Genomic DNA, 21,754 nt, shown 5'->3' with positions numbered 1-21,754 from the left:
TGTTGTGGCTATTAACAGTTTAAACCTTTACTGTATTTTGCTAATTGGTACATAGAACTTTAAATCTTTTGAAAGATAAAACAGTCCAGTCAGTTCAATTCTCCAGCATTGTTCAAGTATTCCAAGTAGGAACAAAGAGGAAAATAAATCTGCTTTAATTGCTGAAGAATCACAGATAATAGAGATGGCTGAATACTGTAGAGGAAAGATCTTTTGTTCCTTAAACAATTTTAATATAGAAAGATCATTCTCTATTTTAAATTAAATGGTTCCTGTCCGCATATAAAAAATACTATTAACAGCTATTTCATCTGTAAGTACTTAATAAGTACAAGTTTTATATAACTTGAAAATATGTGAAAGTAACTTAATTGGACAATGAAGTTATGTACTTAACATAATTTTATTTAAAATAACTATACAAAATATTATCTGACTTGTTCTAATCAATATTAAACGTTAGACTTAATTGAAGTTGTTTTAAATTTAAATATGCTATTAATGAGAGTAGAAATACTTCTATTTCAAATGATTAATTTACTCTATTTAGATAAATTAAGAGCATGTTTCATCTATAAACATAAAAATAAGCTATTTTAGTATTAGTCCATATGCTTAGGTATATGTGTCATACGATATGAACATTAATTTAATAACCTAAACATATAAGCAATCACTTATGTGATTAATATTATTGGTAAAAATACATTTACTGATTAGCCTATCCCAAATGTGTAGGAATAACATTTACTTCTAAGCCATACCAAATCTTTACATTGTTCATTACTTCATAGTTTTTGATATTTTCCAAAATCTGTATCTCTTCCGTCTCCCTCCTCTCTGTCTCTCTCCATCTCTCCCTCTCTCTTTCTCACACATACACACACACACATACAGACAAACACACACACATACAATAGTGCCTGAAAAAAGGCCAATTAAAGAATGGCCATTTCACTATAAAATTTACACTTCCAAAATCATCAGTCATTACTTCTTTAGAATTTTAACCAATAGTATTGCTACAATTTTAAAGGCTATTCAACAATTTTTTCAGTAACTAATGGGTAGTATAAAACCACAGAGAGAAGTACATTGTAGAAAAAAACAAAAACTATAGTTGTTTTTAAAACATGAAACTATATTGCAAACTAACATTTACATTTAGTCAATGCTTTTTCTCTTTTTATTTTAATAGTCTCATCTAAATACAAGATTATAAATAAGCATCTGTAGACTGAAAAACACGAAGAAACATTATTCCATATTTAGTGAAAGTCTTAAAGAAAAAAACCCCAAATGCTAAACTGCCACCATGGAAGGTTCTCAAAGACTGCTATTCTTTGATGTAAAATGAAATACTACTTAGTGAATAAAACATAAAAACTCCTGTCTACCCTTCAAAGAGACATATCCTTTGACCCAGTGCTCCAGACTAAAGCCTTGAAATTTTTGCACAAGAATGCTGCATGAGGAAAGTCCAGACAAAACAGACACTTGAGATGCTGGAAGGCTGTATAACCCCAATCGCAGACACTAGTCCTTCCAATAATCTAGCAGAGATAGCGCTGCCATGCACCAGAAGTAATCTCACCAAAAGAAAACTGACCCCCCACCCCACCAAAAAAGCAAGCAGTCAAAGCAAATCCAAGCCTTTAGCTTAGGTTTGTCTTTTCGTGCTGGTCACTTCTTAATGACTGCTTTTTATTTCAAGTTTGCAGACTTACGAAAGTTTTCACCTATAAACTTTTAATATGTTAGGAAGCAAAAACAACATAAAACAAATACTTGTGTAGCAAACACGATTGTTTCATTTTCTGAAGGCCTGCAAACATTATTCATTTTCACAAATTTCTTAGAGCAAGTTCAAGTATTGAAAAAATTTTAAACCTATTAAAGTGACAAAAAGATTCTGTTAAATAACTTTTGCTGCTCACATTCTAAAACAGCAATACTATCACCCAGTTGACTGACTGAGCTACTAATACCATGTATTTAATCAAACAGCAATTATATAGAGCAAATTATCAGCAAGAAACAAAGCTTTAACTGCTGTGTTACTGCTCTTTGGAAGAAACCGGCAAGTAGTAAAATAACAAATTGGTAACATTCAGAACACTGACTCTATTTTACATGCACACCTTATTTTTAAAGACATAAATATAGACTACTTAAAATGTCCAAAATATGTATTAGGATCTTACATTAATAGTGTATACTGCAATTTCTCAAGAAAAAGCTTAGAAACAATACTCATCCCTCCCCCTCAATCAACCTGAGCTGTATTATAAACTGCTCAATAAAGTTTCCTTTTTCATATGCATTTGTGTTGAGGATGCATGGATAACCATAATACTTTTTTTGTAAGATTTAAAACAGGTGGTACGTAATAGGTTTCAAATAAAGTAACTAAGCACCTAAACGAAAACAAGCCATTCAAATTTACATATGCCTAGCACGCACAAGTGCCCAATAAATGTTTACTGAATAAATAAATGAAAAATGAAGAAAATATGGCAGCCAACATAATTTTACAGGATATACTAATGTTCAAGTTATTAAAGCTCATTTTACATTTTTTATTAATAAATTGAAATAATTTTTATATATTATAAGGGTATTTTTCTACTTTTGTGTATAGTTAATATATAACTGTGACAAACAGGAGTGTTATTTTAAAGAGGTAATAAAAATGATTAAAAACAAACAAAACAAATCGAAAACGTACCTATGGAGGTTAAATGTATGTTTTGGTTGTTCTATGGGGGAACATCTACAAAAAATCTTTAAAGAGTACTGAAAATTTAACCTCTTTTTTGTAGTCCAAGTGGATACAGAAAGACAACACTTCATGGGACTTGGGTTTCCAACAAATACACTTAAAGGAGATGAAGGAAGGTGGCATAAAAGAAGAAAAGTTACTCTTTTTTTTTTTTTTAAAGAGTTTATTTATTTATTTGACAGACAGAGATCACAAGTAGGCAGAGAGGCAGGCAGAGAATGAGAGGGAAGCAGGCTCCCCGCTGAGCAGAGAGTCCAATGCAGGGCTGGATCCCAAGACCCTGAGATCATGACCTGAGCCGAAGGCAGAGGCTTTAACCCACTGAGCCACCCAGGTGCCCCGAAAAGTTACTCTCTTAATAAAGCACAGATGCAAGAACATTTTTCACCCAACCTCCATGGCACAGCAACTCCTACAACAAAAACTAAGGGCCAAAAAACCATTTGTAAGCTTTACTTATTATTTTTAGGAAGTATCTCATACTTGGAAATAATAATGGTGCAACCCACGAAAAGCTTTTTTTTTTTTTAAACACTGTGCTTCTACATGGACAAGATTATTTTATTTTATTTATTTATTTATTTATTTTTAAAGATTTTATTTATTCATTTGACAGAGATCACAAGCAGGCAGAGAGGCAAGGCAGAGAGAGAGGAAGGGAAGCAGGCTCCCTGCTGAGCAGAGAGCCCGATGCGGGGCTCAATCCCAGGACCCTGGGATCATGACCTGAGCCCAAGGCAGAGGCTTAACCCACTGAGCCACCCAGGCGCCCCTGGACAAGATTATTTTAAAACGCTGTCATCTACTCCTTTTGGTATTTAAAATTTTACTAGTTCATTTATTAGTAAATGAAAAAGAGAGCTTATGCACAAGAAAAGACATTCTTAAGACTGACCAATTAGAGGGGCGCCTGGGTGGCTCAGTGGGTTAAGTCTCTGCCTTCAGTCATGGTCTCAGGGTCCTGGGATCAAGCCCCGCATGAAGCTCTCTGCTCAGCAGGGAGCCTGCTTCCCCTTCTCCCTCTGCCTGCCTCTTTGCCTACTTGTGATCTCTCTCCTTCTGTCAAATAAATAAAATCTTAAAAAAAAACAAAAAACTGACCAATTAGAAATCTACCATGTGCTCTGACCAAAAAAAAAAAAGTATTATTAACAGTAATCCAGGAAATACGATTTTATTCTCTGAAGATTTGTTTTCTAGTTATGTCAACACTGTATACAGTTCTAAAATTAGGGAACTTACTCTTTACATTAGAAAATGCCAGGCAGGGGCGCCTGGGTGGCTCAGTGGGTTAAAGCCTCTGCCTTCGGCTCGGGTCATGATCCCAGGTCCTGGGATCGAGCCCCACATCAGGCTCTCTGCTCAGCAGGGAGCCTGCTTCCTCCCTCCCTCTCTGCCTGCCTCTCTGCCTATTTGTGATCTCTGTCTGTCAAATAGATAGATAAAATCTTTAAAAAAAAAAAAAAAAGAAAAGAAAATGCCAGGCAGGTTTACCCCTTCTACATTCTATGTCTTAAAAAGAAACCAGAAAATATGTTGTCAATATACAACTGATGCCCAGAATAAAATGTTTTATTAAATTCGGCCTGTCAGATGTGATAGCAAAAAAAAAAAAAAAAAAAAAAAAAGGAAAGAAAAAGAAAAAAAAATTAAGCTTCATTTGATTAACATGCTGTTTGAGCTAATCTAAGAATAACAGTTAAAAATAAAAACAGCATATATTTAAGATGAAAGAACTGAAACATGACTTGGTAACAGTACAAATAAGAAAGGATCCAAGGTTTTAGCTCTCCCTGAAATCCACACTAAGAAAGCAGTATGAGAACATAAATTTTAAGGTGTTTTACTAGAACTGCTGAGATTAAAAGGAATAGAGGCAATAATCCCTGCCATACCCTGCACCATAAGTCTGGAGTATCGTAAGAAATCCTGGCAACAACATTTAAAAGGGATTCAATCAAACTGGAAAACAATCAAGATGATGAATTAATTGGAACTCATGTGTAATGAATCAAAGCCCTGAGGATGTTTAACCCAGAAAAGAGAAGACTTAGGATAATGATTATCAAACACTTTGGCCTCAGGACTCCTTTATATAGCTTAAAAATTACTGAGACCCCAATGAGGTTTTATTTATATGAGATATTCTATAGATATTTACCATATGAAATTAAAATGGAGAAAAATGTAAATATATACTTAAACTGATTATATATCTACATAAATAACATTATAATAAAAAATAACTATATTTTCAAGAACTAAGAGTGGCAATGATTTGCATTTTTGAAAATCTCTAATATCTAGCTTAATAAAAGACAGATGAATTCTAACATCTGTTCCTGAATTCAAACTGTTGGGCTAAGTTGTCTTGGTTTCAATAAATGAAGAAAATCCATCCTCAGATATGTAATTAGAAAAGGGAGCAATATTTTATTTTTATTTTTTTAAAGATTTTACTTATTTATTTGATAGAGATCACAAGTAGGCAGAGAGGCAGACAGAGAGAGAGAGGAGGAAGCAAGCTCCCCGCTGAGCAGAGAGCCTGATGCGGGGCTCCATCTCAGGACCCCAGGATCATGACCTGAGCCGAAGGCAGAGGCTTTAACCCACTGAGCCACCCAGGTGCCCCAAGGGAGCAATGTTTTAGTAGCCTTAATATTTTCATACCCAGTTATATTAAGTTCATTGTTCTTTCTTGCACTTTAAATGAAACTTTTACCCATGCATGATTTTATATCACACACTGGTCGTATGGAAAAGACTATTTCATAGAGGTATGCACATCTTCCAATTGTTAGCATATTTCCTTACACAATATTTAAAAAATCACAGTCATTAATACCACCAACAACCCTATTAAAACAGTCTTTAGGTATTAGAAAGATGTCAAGCTCAATCTGATTAAGTGCTAGAATCAAGACCTACAAAAATTCTTATTTTCACTTGAAAGCTTGCAGTTTACTATTGGCAATACACTTCCTTGAAGTTAGTTTTTGAGAAAATGTCTGCCATGTGCTGAAAATTGAATAACCATCATTTGTCTGTCATCTGTTACTGTTTTTTCACTTAAAAGGTGTTCCATGAAAAATGTGGTTAAGTTCATGGGAGGAACGGAGGCGTTGCCCGGCAGAGGGTCCGCGCGGGCTCAGCCTTCAAGGGCCACCGGTGGGGACGACTGCTCAGCGTGCTAAGAGGCTGTCGTTTTCCGTGGGGGCTTTCTCCCAGGCTCGGTCCGGTGTCGGCATGGCGCGAGGAAATCAGCGAGAACTTGCCCGCCAGAAAAACATGACGAAATCCCAGGAAATTAGCAAGGGAAAAAGAAAAGAGGATAGCTTGACCACCTCTCAGAGAAAGCAGAGGGACTCTGAGATAATGCAACAAAAGCAGAAGGCAGCTAATGAGAAGAAGTCTATGCAGACAAGAGAAAAATGATGACTATTTGGAAAAACCTGGGTGCTGCTACTGCTGACTAGGTGTATCATAAGCTCGAAGGGTCAAAATTTTGTGGAGCTAACAGTCATATGTTATATCCTTATAAAACTATTTTAAACTTTACCTTTCAGCCTGACTTAGTGTAATGTTTCAGAACCATTCTTCAAAGAATAAAACACTAACCATTCATGTGAAAAAAAAAAAAAAAAGCAACTCAATAACACAGGTGCTTTGCTTGAGACAACTGTGGTACTTTAGTATGCAGCAAAAGTGTTTTATGTATATGACTTCTCTTCTGTTACATGGGACGTAAAAAGATGGTGACGCAGCACTGAAATTTTTTAAATTAGTAATTTTTGCTGATTCATCAAGGACATTAAGTGAAATTGGGTTTTTTTAAATCACGAATGCAAGAAAGTAAAGAGTAAAATGACTAGCAGCACAGATGTGCCAAAATTGTTTTTGTACCTTAAATGTCAATGGCAACACATCTTTGTATAATTTTAAAAATAGTTTGATTTATGGACTCTTAATGAGGGTCTTGGGCCACCCTCCACCTCCACCCTGCCCAGACCATTCTTTTTTTTTTTTAAGATTTTATTTATTTGACAGAGAGAGAGAGAGAGCACAAGTAGGCAGAGGCAGGCAGAGAGAGAGAAGGGGAAGCAGACTCCCTACCGAGCAGAGAGCCTGATGTGGGCCTTGATCCCAGGACTCTGAGATCAAGACCTGAGCCCAAAGCAGAAGCTTAACCCACTGAGCCACCCAGGCGCCCCTGCCCAGACTATTCTTTGAGAACCCCTGAGTTAGAATGACCAAAGAGCGGTTTTCAAATATACAGAAGGCTGTCATGTAGGGAAAAAATGGCATGCCCTACATAAAAGGGCAAACCTTGAGTCAATGGATATTAGTTATAAAGAAGCAGATTAGCAGGGCACCTGGGTGGCTCAGTTAGTTAAGGGTCTGCCTTCGGCTCAGGTCATGCTCCCAGGGTCTTAGGATCAAGACTCATATTGGGCTCCCTGCTCAGCAGGGAACAGCTTCTCCTTCTGTGCTCTCTCTCTCTCTCAAGTAAATAAAGAAAAAGAATTTTTTTAAGGATTTTATTTATGTATTTGACAGAGAGAGACACAGTGAAAGAGGGAAAAAAAGCAAGGGGAGTAGGAGAAGAGTAGCAGGCTCCCTGCAGAACAGAGAGCCCAACATGGGGCTAGGTCCCAGAACCCTGGGATCATGACCTGAGTCGAAGGCAGGCACCTAATGACTGAGCCACCCAGGAGCACTCAAGTAAACAAATAAAATCTGTTAAAACAAACAAACAAAAACCAAATAAGGCTCTGAAAAAAGAACACATAATCAAGATATAGAAGAGTTATATCACCCCCACCAAATTACCTAATGCCCTTTTTTGAATTTTCTGCTTCCTACATCTGACCTTGACAACAGGGATCAATTCTCTGTTCCTAGAGTTTTGCCAGCTCTAGAATGCCAAATAAATGGAATCACACAGTAGGTAGCCTGTGAGTCTGGTTTCTTTTACTTAATATATGCACTGGAGATTCATCCAGATTTGTTATTAATTGCTGAGTAAAAGTTTATTGTATGGGGGTACTGAAGTATAGTTGAGGTGTTTCCACTTATTGGAATTATGAATAAAGCTGTTAAAAACATGCACATGCAGGATTTTGTGTGAACATAAGATTTCATTTCACTTCATTTCACTTGAGTAAATACTGAGAAGTGAGACTGCTAGGACATATGGCAAGGATACATTTAACTCTATAATAAACTACCACACTCCATTCCAAAATGGCTGTCATTTTGCATTCCCACCAGCACTGTACGAGGGTTTCAGTGGGTCTGCATCCTTGCTAGCACTTGGTATGGTCAATTTTTTTTTTTAAGCCATTCAGATATATGTGTAGTGGTATCTCAGTGTAGTTTTAATATTCATTTCCATAATCACTAATGATGTTGAGCATCTTTCCATATGCTCATTTGCCATCTAAATATTTCCTGAGTAAAGTGCTCATTTTTATTTGAGTTAAAATCATATTAGTTAGTTTTAAATGTTGTTGACTTTCTGGATACAACTCCTTTATCAGATAAGTGTTTTGTAAATATTTTCTCCTAATCTGTGCCTTTGTCTTTTCATTCTCTTAACAATCTCAAAGAGTAGAAATTTCTGACTGTAAGGAAACCCAACTTTATAATTTTTTTTTAAAGTAGGCTCCACACCCAGCATGGAGCCCAATGTGGGTCTTGAACTCATGACCCTGATATCAAGAACTGAGCTGAGATCAAGAGTCAGACGGTTAACCAGCTGAGCCACCCAGGCACCCCTCAACTTTATAGTTTTTTAAAAAATGGATTGTACTTTGGTTTGTATCTATAAAATATATGTCTAGGGGGCACCTGGATGGCTCAGTTAGTTAAGCACTGGCCATGATCCCAGGATTCTGGAATCGAGCCCCACATTGGGCTCCCTGCTTAGTGGGGAGTCTGCTTCTTCCTCTCTCTCTGTTCCTCCCCCAGCTTGTACTCTCTCTCACTCACTCCACTCTCTCTCTCAAATAAATAAATAAAATCTTGGGAAAAAAATAGTAAAATAAAATATATGTCTAACCCAAAATTACAAAGAGTCTATCCTACATTCTCTTCTACCAGTCTTATACTTCTTAGTTTTACATTTACAACTATGAGTTTACATTTAGAACTTTGAGTTAATTTTTGCATATGGTACAAAGTATGGATGAAGGGTTTTTGTTTTGTCTTGCATTTGGATATACAATTGTTCCATCTTCATTTGTTGAAAAGACTTTTTTTTTCTCAGTAAGAAATAGCTTTCTAATAATTATGGCTGGTAAGTAATATAAAGAGTAGCCTCAAAAGAAATGAGAACGAGTTAACTGGGAATTTTTAAACAGAAGTTTGAGAGCCAGGTGTTCAGTCTAATAAAAAAGAACAGAAGATTAAATTATCTTTCCAAATCTCAGTCCCCATCCACGGTTTCACTTTCTGTAGTTTCAGTTACCCATAGTCAACCATGGTCTGGTAGCTAATGATTCTCCTTCTAACATAGCTATCTGAAGGTCAATAGTAGCCTAACACTATGTCACAATGCCTACATCATTCACCTGACTTCATCTTATCATGGAGGCATTCTATTATCTCACAGCATCATGAGAAGGGTGAGTAGAGTCCAGTAAGAAATTTTGAGAGACCACATTCACATAACTTTTATTAGGGTATACTGTTATAATTATTCTATTATTGTTATTGTTAATCTCTTACTGTGCCTAATTTATAAATTAAACTTTATCATAGGTATGTATGTATAGATAAAACATAGCATATACAGAGTTTGGTACTATCTGTGCCTTCAGGCATCCACTGGGGGTCTTGGAATGCATCCCCTGTGGATAAGGGTGAGGGGGGCTACTACATATTTTTAGAATAATTCTTGATCAAAATGCAAATATAATCAACTCCAATTACTTAATATTTCTGGAAATATCTTCAGCCAATTGTCTTGTCATTATGCTATCAACTCAACCTTTCATCCAGTAGGTAGTGTGTGGGAACAAGAAGACCTGAAACCCCTATCAACATTATGTTACCTATTTGACTATTTAATATTTGCATTTTAATATTTAAACCTAAATGAATGGCTAAAACTCATGTTTGAAAATTACCTATGGCTTTCAGTTATCTGTTTAAATATTACTTCAGTAACTATGAATAATTTATAAGTAAGACTTGAATTGATTTCAGCTGGAATAGACATTTTGACTAATACACTTCAAGAAAGACATAACAAAGCTGGGAAAAATCTATACAGGGCAACAAAATTCATTGAAAGTATGCAACTGATTTAATAAGAAAAAAACAAAACTCAAAGCAGTCTGTTTACCTCTCTGGTAAGACTCACAGCATCTTGTTTAGAGCAACAGACTGCTACCTCACTTATTCTTCAAACTAGAAAGAAGAGAACTTAGAACCATTACTAATAAACTCTATAGAACTTGAAAATCTTATGAAGAGTGAACCCCACAATATTAAAACAAGAAGGCAACCTCTTGGGGTTTAAAAATGGTCACTGGAAAAATTAAAATAGTACCCTCATTAATTAATGAACATATGGCATGTGTAAATCATCCTCCTCTTACACACATACCATCTCACTTCTTTTATACTTGACTAAGCAAGTCGTGTTTGATTAATACTTGAAGAGCAGGTAGAAGGTCCCTGGATAAGAACTAGGGGATTGGTGAAAAGCATCTCGGTAGAGTAAACTGGAATGTGAATGCCCTGAAGCAGGGAAAGGAACAGCAAGTTCCAGGCTTGGTGTGGCTAGAGCACAGTGTATAAAACACAGCGGTACAAGATAAACCTAGGAAGGAAGGCAGGACTTTAATCATGTAAGACCTTGAAAACCATTCAGGGATTTTAAAGTTTACTTTTAGGTCAGTAAGAAAACCTACAGTTTTTACACAAGAAGTGACAAAACCAGCATTTAAATGACTATCCTGTTTATCCTTTGGAAAATGAATTAAAGGAAGATTAAAGTATCTATAAAGATCAATTTAAAAACTACTGCAGCAATCTAGGTGAAATATGATGGTAGCAGCCTAAACTAGGATGACAGCAGTGTCAGCAAGCAGAACTAAGAGGCAGTTTAAAGATAAAACTAACCAGCCTTAAGCATAAGATCAGAGTTTTCCAAACTACCTATCCATTCTCTGTTTACTTATCTATTTATATATCTGTTTATATCTTTAGTGGTATAAACAGTGTTTATATCTTTAAGTGTGACCTATTATTTAAACTATGCTTGCAGTCAAAATAGAAAGATAAAAGAATGTATAAATGGATGAAGAGTATTTAAGAAACACACCCATACATTTGATAATGATAAACCAGATAAAAAATGGAAGCACTCTTACACTATTACATATTTTTACAAGTCTTAGATATTACAAAACTTATGCTATTTTACAATGTAAGCATAAATAAGTTGCATCTAAAGTAACATCACACATAGAAAAAATTTTTAAGTGATGGTACCATAATTCTATCTGCTAATTAACAGAAAATTATTTATTTGTTGCTAGTTGTAATCTCTCATGCATAATGTAGAAATGTAATGTGTGTATACATACACATATACACATACAGTAACAACAACAATAATTAGTTTCATAAAAACCCAATATACTTAAGTTTAGGTACTACCTGGTAAGTGTCTTACAACTTAATTAAACAGCAGTATAGTGAGAAAATTAAAAACTATACATATTCATTTATATTTATATTTATATTCATGTTCAATTCATATACATTAATTTAAAATGTTCTGATTGCTACTTATAAATACCACAAAAATGAAGGTTTTTGTAATTTTAATCTGTTAATATCTGCATATGACTTAATATTTGTGTATAATGCTTAAAACAAATTATATTTTTGTGATGAATATTTTCTGTTATTATATACAATCTAGAAATTTAAATTCAAATCACTCTCCTGGAAGAACCCAAAACACCATTCTGAAAAGATACTGTACAAAAAGAACCCTGAAGGTAGAATCATAGCAAAGTAATAATAGAAAATTCTTACCAATTTTTCATCAACTGTTATGAGTTGCCTGTCTCGAGCTTGGTCCTGTGCCAGCCTCCATGTGGAAGTGCTTAATGACCTGCAGTGCAAGACTATAAGTTAAAAAATGATCTGTGCAATGAGAAAAGAGAGGCAGACAAATCTTACATAAATGAGCTACTTTAACAATATCTGTCTTATAAAACAAAAAAGAATAGAAAGAAAGAGAAGAGGGCACAGAAATCGTTTTTCTCCCCAATTAGTTCTGTCTGCTGAGTTTTTGGCAGACTCACTTAAGAGTTCACAACAGGCTGCACTTTATGTCAGTCTATAGGCTCTCTGTCACAGAAAAGCCGTCAGTGACAAGTACCAAACTCCGTCAGTGTACAGTAGCTGGTTTGTCACCATTATGATGAAAAATGCAAAGCTATATCCTTCTAGAATGCTGATTCCTAAATGACCACATCAGAAAGAAAAAGTAAAATCTCAATCATATACTCCACGGCTGAAAGTAAATATCATAGAACTAAATTATATAATGTTAACAAAGTTTCTAATTTTGAAACACTAATTTCACTTAACACTCTTAATTTCACACAATGCTCAAAATTCACTCTAATTTCAAAACAAAAGTAGTTTAAATAGAAATGATTTCTATAATCATCTTATTTTTTTAAAGATTTTTATTTATTTATTTGATAGAGAGAGAGAGGGAACATAAGCAGGGGGAGTAGGAGTGGGAGTAGGAGTAGGAGTGCTCTGCAGGGAGCCTGAGGCGGAATTCAATTCCAGCACCCTGGTATCATGACCTGAGCTGAAGGCAGACACTTAACGACTGAGCCACCCAGGTACCCTCTATGATCATCTTAACTAATGTTATTAGTTTAGTCCTGTATCTCATTCACAGAGCTGAAGAAAGTCTAAACAGTTAAAACAAAAATATTAAGTCAGAAATAAAATGGGCACCAAAGCTAGCTCCTTTATATTAGCATCGTCTGACCCTCATCCCAAAGAAATTACTTAAAGCTAACAGGTTTTTGGTTTTTTTACTTCATATATACACTGTACTCTATATTAACCAATACTGTACTGTCGCTGATCATTGAATTTAACATTTTACATTTTCCAAAATATTAAGCCATCTTATGTAGATTTCTCTTTTGAAAGTTAGCTTATACAATCATGACTCAAATTTCAAAACCAACAGAATATACAGTATTAAGTTCTTTCTTCTTTATTTCTTTTAAAGATTTTATTTATTTATATTAGAGAAAGAGAAAGTGAGCACAAGCTAGGGGAAAGGGCAGAGGGAGACCAATCCCAGGACCCTAGGATCAGGACCTGAGCCAAAGGCAGACACTTAACCAACTGAGTCACCCAGGTGCCCCAAGTTCTAATGCAAAAACTTCATGTAAAAGTTCAACTTTCAACAGCTATGGTGTACACACCTTTATAGAAAATCTACCTACCAATAGTGTAATTTAAAGATAACGATAATACAAAGGCTCTTTTGTTTTATGAATATGTATTTTGAAAAAAATCTGTAAGTTATTTCCCAAAATTAATGTAAAGCCTTATTACTTGTAAGATTTTTTTTATTTGACACAGAGAGAGAGAGTAACAGAGAGAGAGAGGGAACACAAGCAAGGGGAGTGGGAGAGGGAGAAGAAGGCTTTCCCCTGAGTAGGGACCAGACACAGGGCTCAGTCCCAGGATCCTGGGATCATGACCTGAGCCAAAGGCAGACACTTAACAACTGAGCCACCCAGGCGCCCCTAATTCCTTATTACTTTGAATACCCTTCTAAGAAATACATATAAACAAAATACATCTACATGGAAATTATTTTAAATTATTTACACATATAGTTAAAATACATGTGTTGGTTGTTGTATTAAAGGAGTATCATTAACTCTTTTAAAAATCTATTTACTATGGAAATCATTAAGACCAGTAACATGACAATAAAAACATTCTGAATACTCTTAACCAAATCCATATATTATAAGAAAAAAATTAGGCAATGATAAGAGAACTCAGGAAAATTTGAAATACTGGAAATATTCAAAAACGTAGCTACATGTCAAGAAAATGAAGCTGCAGAGTTCCTCTAATGAAGAGAAGTGCTAGATCAAAACTGCAAATTATTCTACACAGATTAAAACTCTATAATCCATGAACTGTGTAACTTCAGATTACACAGTGATTTTTATTTAAACAATTTTCTCTTAAACTGTGTAATAAAATCTTACTGTATACTAGTCATAACTTAAAACAAATTTTTTAAAGCATATATAAGGATGTATTTTTAAAATTTTAGATTTATCTCCAACTAACCATAAGAATGAAGCTATATATCACTTTCTGGAAACAGATAACTTTTATAAACAAATACACAGACAAAAAAATCATCTCATATTTTTATCAGACTGTATATAAAAGAATAATAAAAAAAAGTGACAAAAGATGTTAAGTAAAACAATCCTACCAGAAAGAACTAAAAATCACAATTAAAACATTTTGTAAGAAAAAACTTTAAAGGGGCACCTGGGTGGCTCAGTCATTGGGTGTCTGCCTTGGGCTCAGATCATGATACCAGGGTCTTGGGATAGAGCCCAGCATTGGGCTCGCTGCTCGGCAAGGAGCCAGAGGCAGGACCCGATCGCAGGACCCTGGGATCATGACCCAAGGCCTGACTAAGCCATCCAAGCATCCCAAAACAGCAATTATTTTTAAAAAAAATAAAAAATCAGATGTAGGGAAAAACTTTCCTCCAATTATAAATAGTTAAGATAGCAACAGAGATCTAGAGTCAATTACAAACATAGTAAATTTAATTAATTAGACCTATAAAATATAAGCTACGGTTAATTTTAGATTAAATGTAAATTATATAGCAAATATCTATTTGCTGATTAGCCTTTAAAGAATGTTACATCAGTAAATTGGCAGCAGTAAATAAAGCGTTTTTTAATAATATAAGAGTATAAAAACATTAAACAAGAAATAAAACCTAGGGGGCGCCTGGGTGGCTAAGTGAGTTAAGGCCTCTGCCTCCGGCTCATGTCATGATCCCAGGGTCCTGGGATCGGGTCCTGCACTGGGCTCTCTGCTCCGCGGGGAGCCTGCTTCCCCCTCTCTCTCTGCCTGCCTCTCTGCCTACTTGTGATCTCTGTCTGTAAATAAATAAATAAAATCTTTGAAAAATAAAATAAAATAAAACTGGGAAAAGGATGGAAAAGGACTTGAATGCCATTTATCCAAAGATCTATAGATAATTAGCCAGTAGCAAGAGATGCTCAACATTACTAATCATTAGGGAAATGTAGATCAAAACCACAATAAGATACCACTTCATATCTATTTGGATGGTTTTCAAAAAAATAAGTGTTGGTGGGATATAAAGAACCAGAATACAGTACATTGCTGATGGGAATGAAAATCATGTAGTCACTATGGAAAGCAGTATGGCTTTCCTAAGTTCCTAAGAAAATTAAACACAGAATTACCACGATTCAGCAATTTCACTTCTCAATATATACCCAAAAGAAGTAAAAACAGGGACTCAGGGTGCCTGGGTGGCTCAGACAGATAAGCAGCTGCCTTCCGCTCGGGTCATGATCCCAGTGTCCTAGGATCGGGCCCCACATCGGGTCCCCTGGTCAGCAGAGAGCACAGGGACTCAAATAGATATTTGTAAACCCATGGTCCTAATAGCACAAATTCCCAAGAGCCAAAGGCAAAAACTGCCAAAATATAAATAATCTTATGTTATTGCGCAATGTATCACAACACTTTAAAAGTATACGTGTAGGAATGATGAATACATAATTACTAGTAAATAAGTAGTAATTTTAACTTTGCTATTTGGTACCTATTTTTGAGAAATTAGAAATTTTATTTGCCTCATGAACTTGCCTTTCTGTCTACCCACCTGTTGTCTTAATTGGCCTTTTCACATTTCCAGGTTTCTTAAGAGTCAACTTAAATTCTGAGCCCAAAGGATAAACTATGAGGGCTGTGATGATTACTGAGCAAGCTGTTTATTATATTTAGTTTTTTGGTACAAGTTTCCCATAAGAAAATAAGATATCCTGGAAATAGAAAATAAGAGATCTTATTTTTTTTTTTTTAAGATTTTATTTGTTATTTGACAGAGAGAGACACAGCGAAAGAGGGAACACACATAGTGGGAGTGGAGAGGGAGAAGCAGGCCTCCCGCCGATTAGGGAGCTGGACACAGGGGCTCGATCCCAGGACTCTGGGATCATGACCCAAGCTGAAGGCAGACACTTAACGACTGAGCCACCCAGGCACCCCAAGAGGTCTTATTTCTAACTCTGGTTTTAGTACCTACAATTTCTATGAGCAAATCATTTAACCTTTCTGCACCTCAATTTCCTTCTTTGTAAATTTGCAAAATGAGGACTTGTTGCTCTCAAGTTTCTTTTAGTGATGAGACTCTGTGATTCTAATAACTGGAATAAAGTATAGTTCTACTTTAACAATCCCTTTTGGAAATGCTATATAATAATAACTCATAATCTATTTTTCTTTAAAACCCTAAGGCATTAAAACTTTGAAAAATATATATACCACATTTGTTTATCCGTTCATCTGTTGATGAACATTAAGGTTATTTCTAGTAATGACATTCATGTGCACGTTTCTGTGGGGACATAAGTTTGCAACTCATTTTGATAACTACCTAATAGCACAATTGTTGGATCATATGTTAAGACCATGTCTAGATTTAAGAAACTGCCAAACTGTGTTCCAAAGTGGCGGTACCACTTGTGTTCCCACAAAGCATGAGTCAGACTCCTTGCAGCTCCACATGCTTGTCAGTATTTGGTGTTGTTGGTTTTTTGGATTTTAGCCATTCTAATAGGTGTGTAGTGGCATCTCATTGTTTGAGTTTTTAATTTCCTGATGAAATATGCTGTGAAACACCTTTTCATATGCTTATTTGCCATCTGCATATCATCTCTGGTGAGGTGTCTGTTCAGATCTTTTGCCCATTTTTTAACTGGGTTGTTTTCTTGTTGAGTAGGAAGAGTTCTTTATATGTTGTAGATACAAGTTCTTCATCAGATATGCATTTTGCAAATATCTTCTTCCAGTCTGTGCTTGTCTTTCCACGGTCTTTAAGTACCATCCACAGAGCAGAAGCTTTTAATTTTCATGAAGTCCAACTCATACATTTTTTCCTTTGTGGATTTTGCTTTTGGTGTTGTATCTCAAAACTCAGAAGCAAACCGAGGTACCTGGAGTTTTATGCTCTTTTCTAGAAGCTTGATAGTTTTGCTTCTTACATTTAGGTTTATGATCCATTTTGAGTAAATTTTTGTGAAAGGTATAAGGGCAGTGTATAAATTCATTTTTTTGCTTGTGGATATATTCCAGTTCCACTTAATGAAAAGATTATCTTTTCTCCATTGGATTGCCGTTGCTTCTATCTCAAAGACAGATCGGTTGACTTTATCTGAGTAATCTATTTCTGGGCTCTTGGATATGTTCTATTGATCTATTTTTCTGTTCTTCACCAATTCTACACTGTCTTGATTACTTTAGCTACGAAGTAAAGTCAGTATCATTGCTCTGACTTTGTTTTTCTTCTCCACTATTACATTGAGTATTTGGAGTCTTTTGCCTTTCTATATACGCTTAGAATCAGTTTCTTGATACCACAAAGGAGCTTTCTGAGGTTCTGACTGAGACTGTGTTGAATCTACTAATTAAGTTGGGGAGAACTGGCATCTTAACAATACTGAGTCTTCCTGTCTATATATATTAGGATCCTTGACTTCTTTGATTGGCATTTTATAATTTTCCTCATTTACATTTACAAATACTGTTTTTATTACTTCAAAATACACTCTTCAAAAAGTCTTAATGGTGAAAAGATAAAAAGAAACCATTTGCAATGGAAAACAGTGTCTGAATAAGAATAAATAGTACTGATTCAAAGTACTAACACTATTCTCCCTTTGAAGCAAACTAACTTTATCAACTAAGAAGAATAAAATTCCCATATCACTTGTAGCAGTTTGAAACATGGCTCCAAATTTTTCTGACACTCCTCCCTCCTATCAAGAGCTGCAGGTCCCCTATTCCTAGCATCTGAGCGCTCTGACTGCCTGGCCAATATAATACAGAACTGAGGCTATGTGTATTTCCAGGCTCAGGCCTTAAAACACTAGCAATTTCCATTTCCTGTCACTTAGAACATTGCTTCTTTGGATATTCACTCTTGGAATCCAACTACTAAGTTGTGAGGAAGTTCAAGGTGCCCCACAGAGAGACCCAAATGAGGAGAAATCAGTAACTAACATTGCTTTGCCAGGCATGTGAATGATCCTCCAGCCCAAGTTCAGCCATCCCAGCAGACATTACATGGAGCAGAGACAAACCTCCCTGCTAAACACTGCCCAAAACGCAGATCTACAAGCAAAACAAATGACTACTATGGTTTTAAGGAACTGAATATCGGGGTAGCCTGTGTCCAACTATAGATAATAAAAACATCCCTACAAATAATTGAAGATGATTTTATAAACATTCAAATTGAACCAGTAACTTCAAAAGACCAGAAATGAACTGATCAACTTACAAAGTAAAATTCCTAATCCTATAGAAATTATTAAGGAATCAATTAATCCTCAACCATTTGAATAAAACCAATTATATCTGTTGTCAATTTATTGGACATTGAATTATAATCCAAATTCCCATTAAATCAGAAAGTGTTTAGTTCCACAGAGAAGTGTTAAACCACAAGAAAATATTACTAAGAGTTCTAACTGAAATATTAAAATAAAAACATACGCACATTCTCCATGTCACAATAATTATCTCAGCCTTAAAATATGCTGGCATTTGGGTCAATCACCTTCAAGTTAATGATCTTGAAGCTTTTCAAGATCTTGAATCAATAGAGAAAACTTAAACTGTCATAATACTGTACTCACTAGACAGACGCAAGAAAGAAGTAATTGTTAATGGAAAAAATAGAGATGGGGGGGCCAAGGGACCATTTTATTTACTTATTTTTAAAGATTTTATTTATTTATTTATTTGACCCACAGAGAGAGAGAGAGAGAGAGCACAAGCAGGGGGAGTAGCAGGCAGAGGGAAAGAGAGAAGCAGTCTCCCTGCTGAGCAAGGAGCCCAATGTGGGAACTCAATCCCAGGGTACTGGGATCAAGACCCAAGCTGAAGGCAGACGCTTAACTGACTGAGCCACCCAGGTCCTCCAAGGGACCATTTTAATATTCTGTAAAATATATGGAGTGAAAGGAAAGGGTGTTACAAAATACTCTGGTTAAGTTCAGCAGAAATAACAATTAACTTATAATCTATTCACGAACAAGTTCCCTGATTCTAATTCAGATTTATCACAAAATATCTAAAAATCTTTACCTATAGGACTCCTGTTCATGGATATCCTTTTCCCCATTCTTCTGAGCCAGGAGGAACTTGTAGCATGGACTAATAGCAGTTGTGTCTCTGCACACAACTCAGGCCAAAAACTTAAAACTAATCCTTTGAGTGTCATCCAACAGATGAAGGAAAGATTTGTGCAAGAGGCATAAGAGGGATAATTATTATGCTTACATAACAGACTTTGGAATGAAATTGAGGAGTAAAAGGAGAAATGTGGGCAATGTTTTGGAGGGTGATAATGAAGAAATTGGAGGGCATGATGGAAAATGTAAAGGAAAGGAGAAACTAATCTACCCATTTTTGTAATAACAGGTTATCAAAATAAACAGAACTGAGGTGAAAATAAAGGGAATAAGAAAATAGATGTCATACTGATAATAGCAATTACATTACAAAACACAATGAATATACGAAAAGTTCACTTTTACAAAGGTCAAATCATTGAGTATACTGGCCAAGAAAAAATAACTACTGGTTTGGAATGCCTTAAGGGCAGGAACTGAGTTGCTGTACTTTAGAATGTCTGGTAAATAACTGGAAGCAAATTTACTGTAAAAATGTCAATTACTAATGTAAATTAGTTAATTATCATTGAGAAGAAAAAATTCACAAAAATAACCAAGAATATTTTGAAAAAGAACTAGAAAGCAGGATCTTTCCAACTAATATGCTACAATAATTAAAAAATGTATTAATAAAGGCACCGACACACAGGTAAGAAAAAGTACAGATCATAGTACCAAAACAGATAATGTAGATTTGTATATCTATTATATAATAAAAGTACAATTTCACATTCATGGTGAAAGGATGGACTATTTAATAAGTAATACGGAAACGGCTGGCTAGCCTTTCATGGAAGAAAAATGTTTAAATCTGGTTATAAATTAGTTATACCATCTACCAAAGAGCTCCAGATGGACACACACACACACACACACACACACTGTGTTGTGTATAAATTACTAAAATAAAAGGGTTTTTTAAAATAACATTTGTATGGAAAAGTTTTCTCAACTAAGACACAAAGCACAATACCCACAAACTGTGAAAGCAAAATAACTTCTGAACAACAAAGGGTACTACAAACTAGAGGAAATATCATATATGATAAGTACAACCCACATAGTGGTTAAAACACTAATATCTAGAATATATAAAGGACTCTCAGAAAATAAGGCAAAAATCACCTTAAAAAGGGAGAAAGAGAGCAGGGGATATATATATACACAGTACATAATAATACCAACTATACACCAACTGAAAGAGAATGTGTGTCAGAGTGGATTAAAAAAGCAAAAACTCAACTGTACGTTGCCTAAGAGAAACACATTTTAAATAGAGACACAGATTTAAGGTGAAAAGATGGAGAAAGATATAACATGGTAACGGTAATCAAATCTTACTGCAATAATAATATTAATCTCAGGAAAACTAAATTTCACAAGGAAAATTATCAAGATTAGAGGCACCTGGCTGGTTAACTCGGTAGAGAAAATGACTCTTGATCTTGGTCAGGGTCATGAATTTGAACCCCATGGTGGGTGTAGAGATCACTTTTAAAAAATTATCAGGAATAAAAAGGGGTATTTACATCCTGAGAAAGGGGTCAATTCTCGAAGAAGACATTAACAACCCTTAAGGTATAAATGCCCAACAAAAGAAGGTCAAAATATGTGGGGCAAAAATCAAAAGAGCTACAAGAAGAGAGGCAAATTCATTATTATAGTTGGGAGACTTTAACACTCTTCTTTTAAAAAAAAAAAGAAAATTTTTATTTTCAAGTAATCTGTACTGGTAGTAACTGACATAGCCAGCCAACAGAAGAACATCAGTAAAGATACAGTTGAAATAAAAATGGGTCATATTCTGAGCCATAAAACACACCTTAACAAATTTAAAAGAACAGAAATCAGGGTGCCTGGGTGGCTCAGATGGTTAAGTGTCCACCTTTGGCTTAGGTCATGATCCCAGGGATTCTGGGATCTAGTACTGGGCTTCAGGTTCCTTGCTCAGCAAGGAGCCTGTTTCTCCCTCTGCTTGTGCACGCACTCTCTCTCTCTCTGACAAGTAAATAAAAATCTTTTAAAAAATACATAAATAGGGGCAACTGGGTGGCTCAGATGGTTAAGCGTCTGCCTGGGGCTCAGGTCATGATCCCACATCTGGCTCCTGGCTCGGTGGGGTGTCTGCTTCTCCCTCTCCGTTTGCCTCTCCCCCTGTTCATGCTCTTTCTCTCTCTCTCTCTGTCTCAAATAAATAAATAAAATCCTTTTTTAAATTGTTAAATAAATAAAAGAACAGAAATCATAGAATGTATGCTCTTAGTCAATAGTGGAATTAAACTAGAAACCAGTAACGGAAAACTGGAAAATCCCAATTCTTTGGAGATTAAACAACATACTTCTAAAGAAACTGAGTCAAATGAAGCCTCAAAGTAATTTTAAAATATTCTGAATTAAATGAAAATGAAAATACAGCTTTTCAAAATCT

General features: G+C 35.3%; 2 protein-coding genes across 3 annotated transcripts in view; one reads left to right on the top strand and one right to left on the bottom strand.

Moving 5' to 3' along the window:
* The window catches only part of NDUFS4 (NADH:ubiquinone oxidoreductase subunit S4), a 111,098-nt gene that overhangs the window by 55,438 nt on the left and 33,906 nt on the right, over positions 1-21,754 (bottom strand). The window contains exons 1-2 of one of the 2 annotated variants that reach the window (XM_047729803.1): positions 15,176-15,301; positions 11,837-11,915 (exon numbers count right to left, since the gene is read on the bottom strand). In XM_047729803.1, coding sequence (XP_047585759.1) covers positions 11,837-11,915; positions 15,176-15,261 — 165 coding nt within the window. In that variant the 5' untranslated portion in view covers positions 15,262-15,301. Of the gene's footprint in view, positions 1-11,836; positions 11,916-15,175; positions 15,302-21,754 lie in introns of those variants that run through there. The other variant, XM_047729802.1, reaches the window with a different exon arrangement.
* LOC125100032 (small EDRK-rich factor 1-like) lies at positions 5,903-6,340 on the top strand. Its single transcript, XM_047729804.1, has one exon. It carries the CDS (start codon positions 6,029-6,031, stop codon positions 6,215-6,217), a length of 189 nt encoding a protein of 62 aa, XP_047585760.1. The 5' UTR covers positions 5,903-6,028; the 3' UTR covers positions 6,218-6,340.

The sequence above is a fragment of the Lutra lutra genome, chromosome 5 (genome assembly GCF_902655055.1).
Source record: "Lutra lutra chromosome 5, mLutLut1.2, whole genome shotgun sequence".
Lineage (NCBI taxonomy): Eukaryota > Metazoa > Chordata > Mammalia > Carnivora > Mustelidae > Lutra > Lutra lutra.
The sequence above is the reverse complement of the archived record's forward strand: the minus strand, read 5'-3'. Positions and strand labels throughout refer to the sequence as shown.

Bases quoted from the DNA above. Each gene is read 5' to 3' on its own strand.
- LOC125100032 (XM_047729804.1), top strand. From the start codon at position 6,029: ATGGCGCGAGGAAATCAGCGAGAACTTGCCCGCCAGAAAAACATGACG.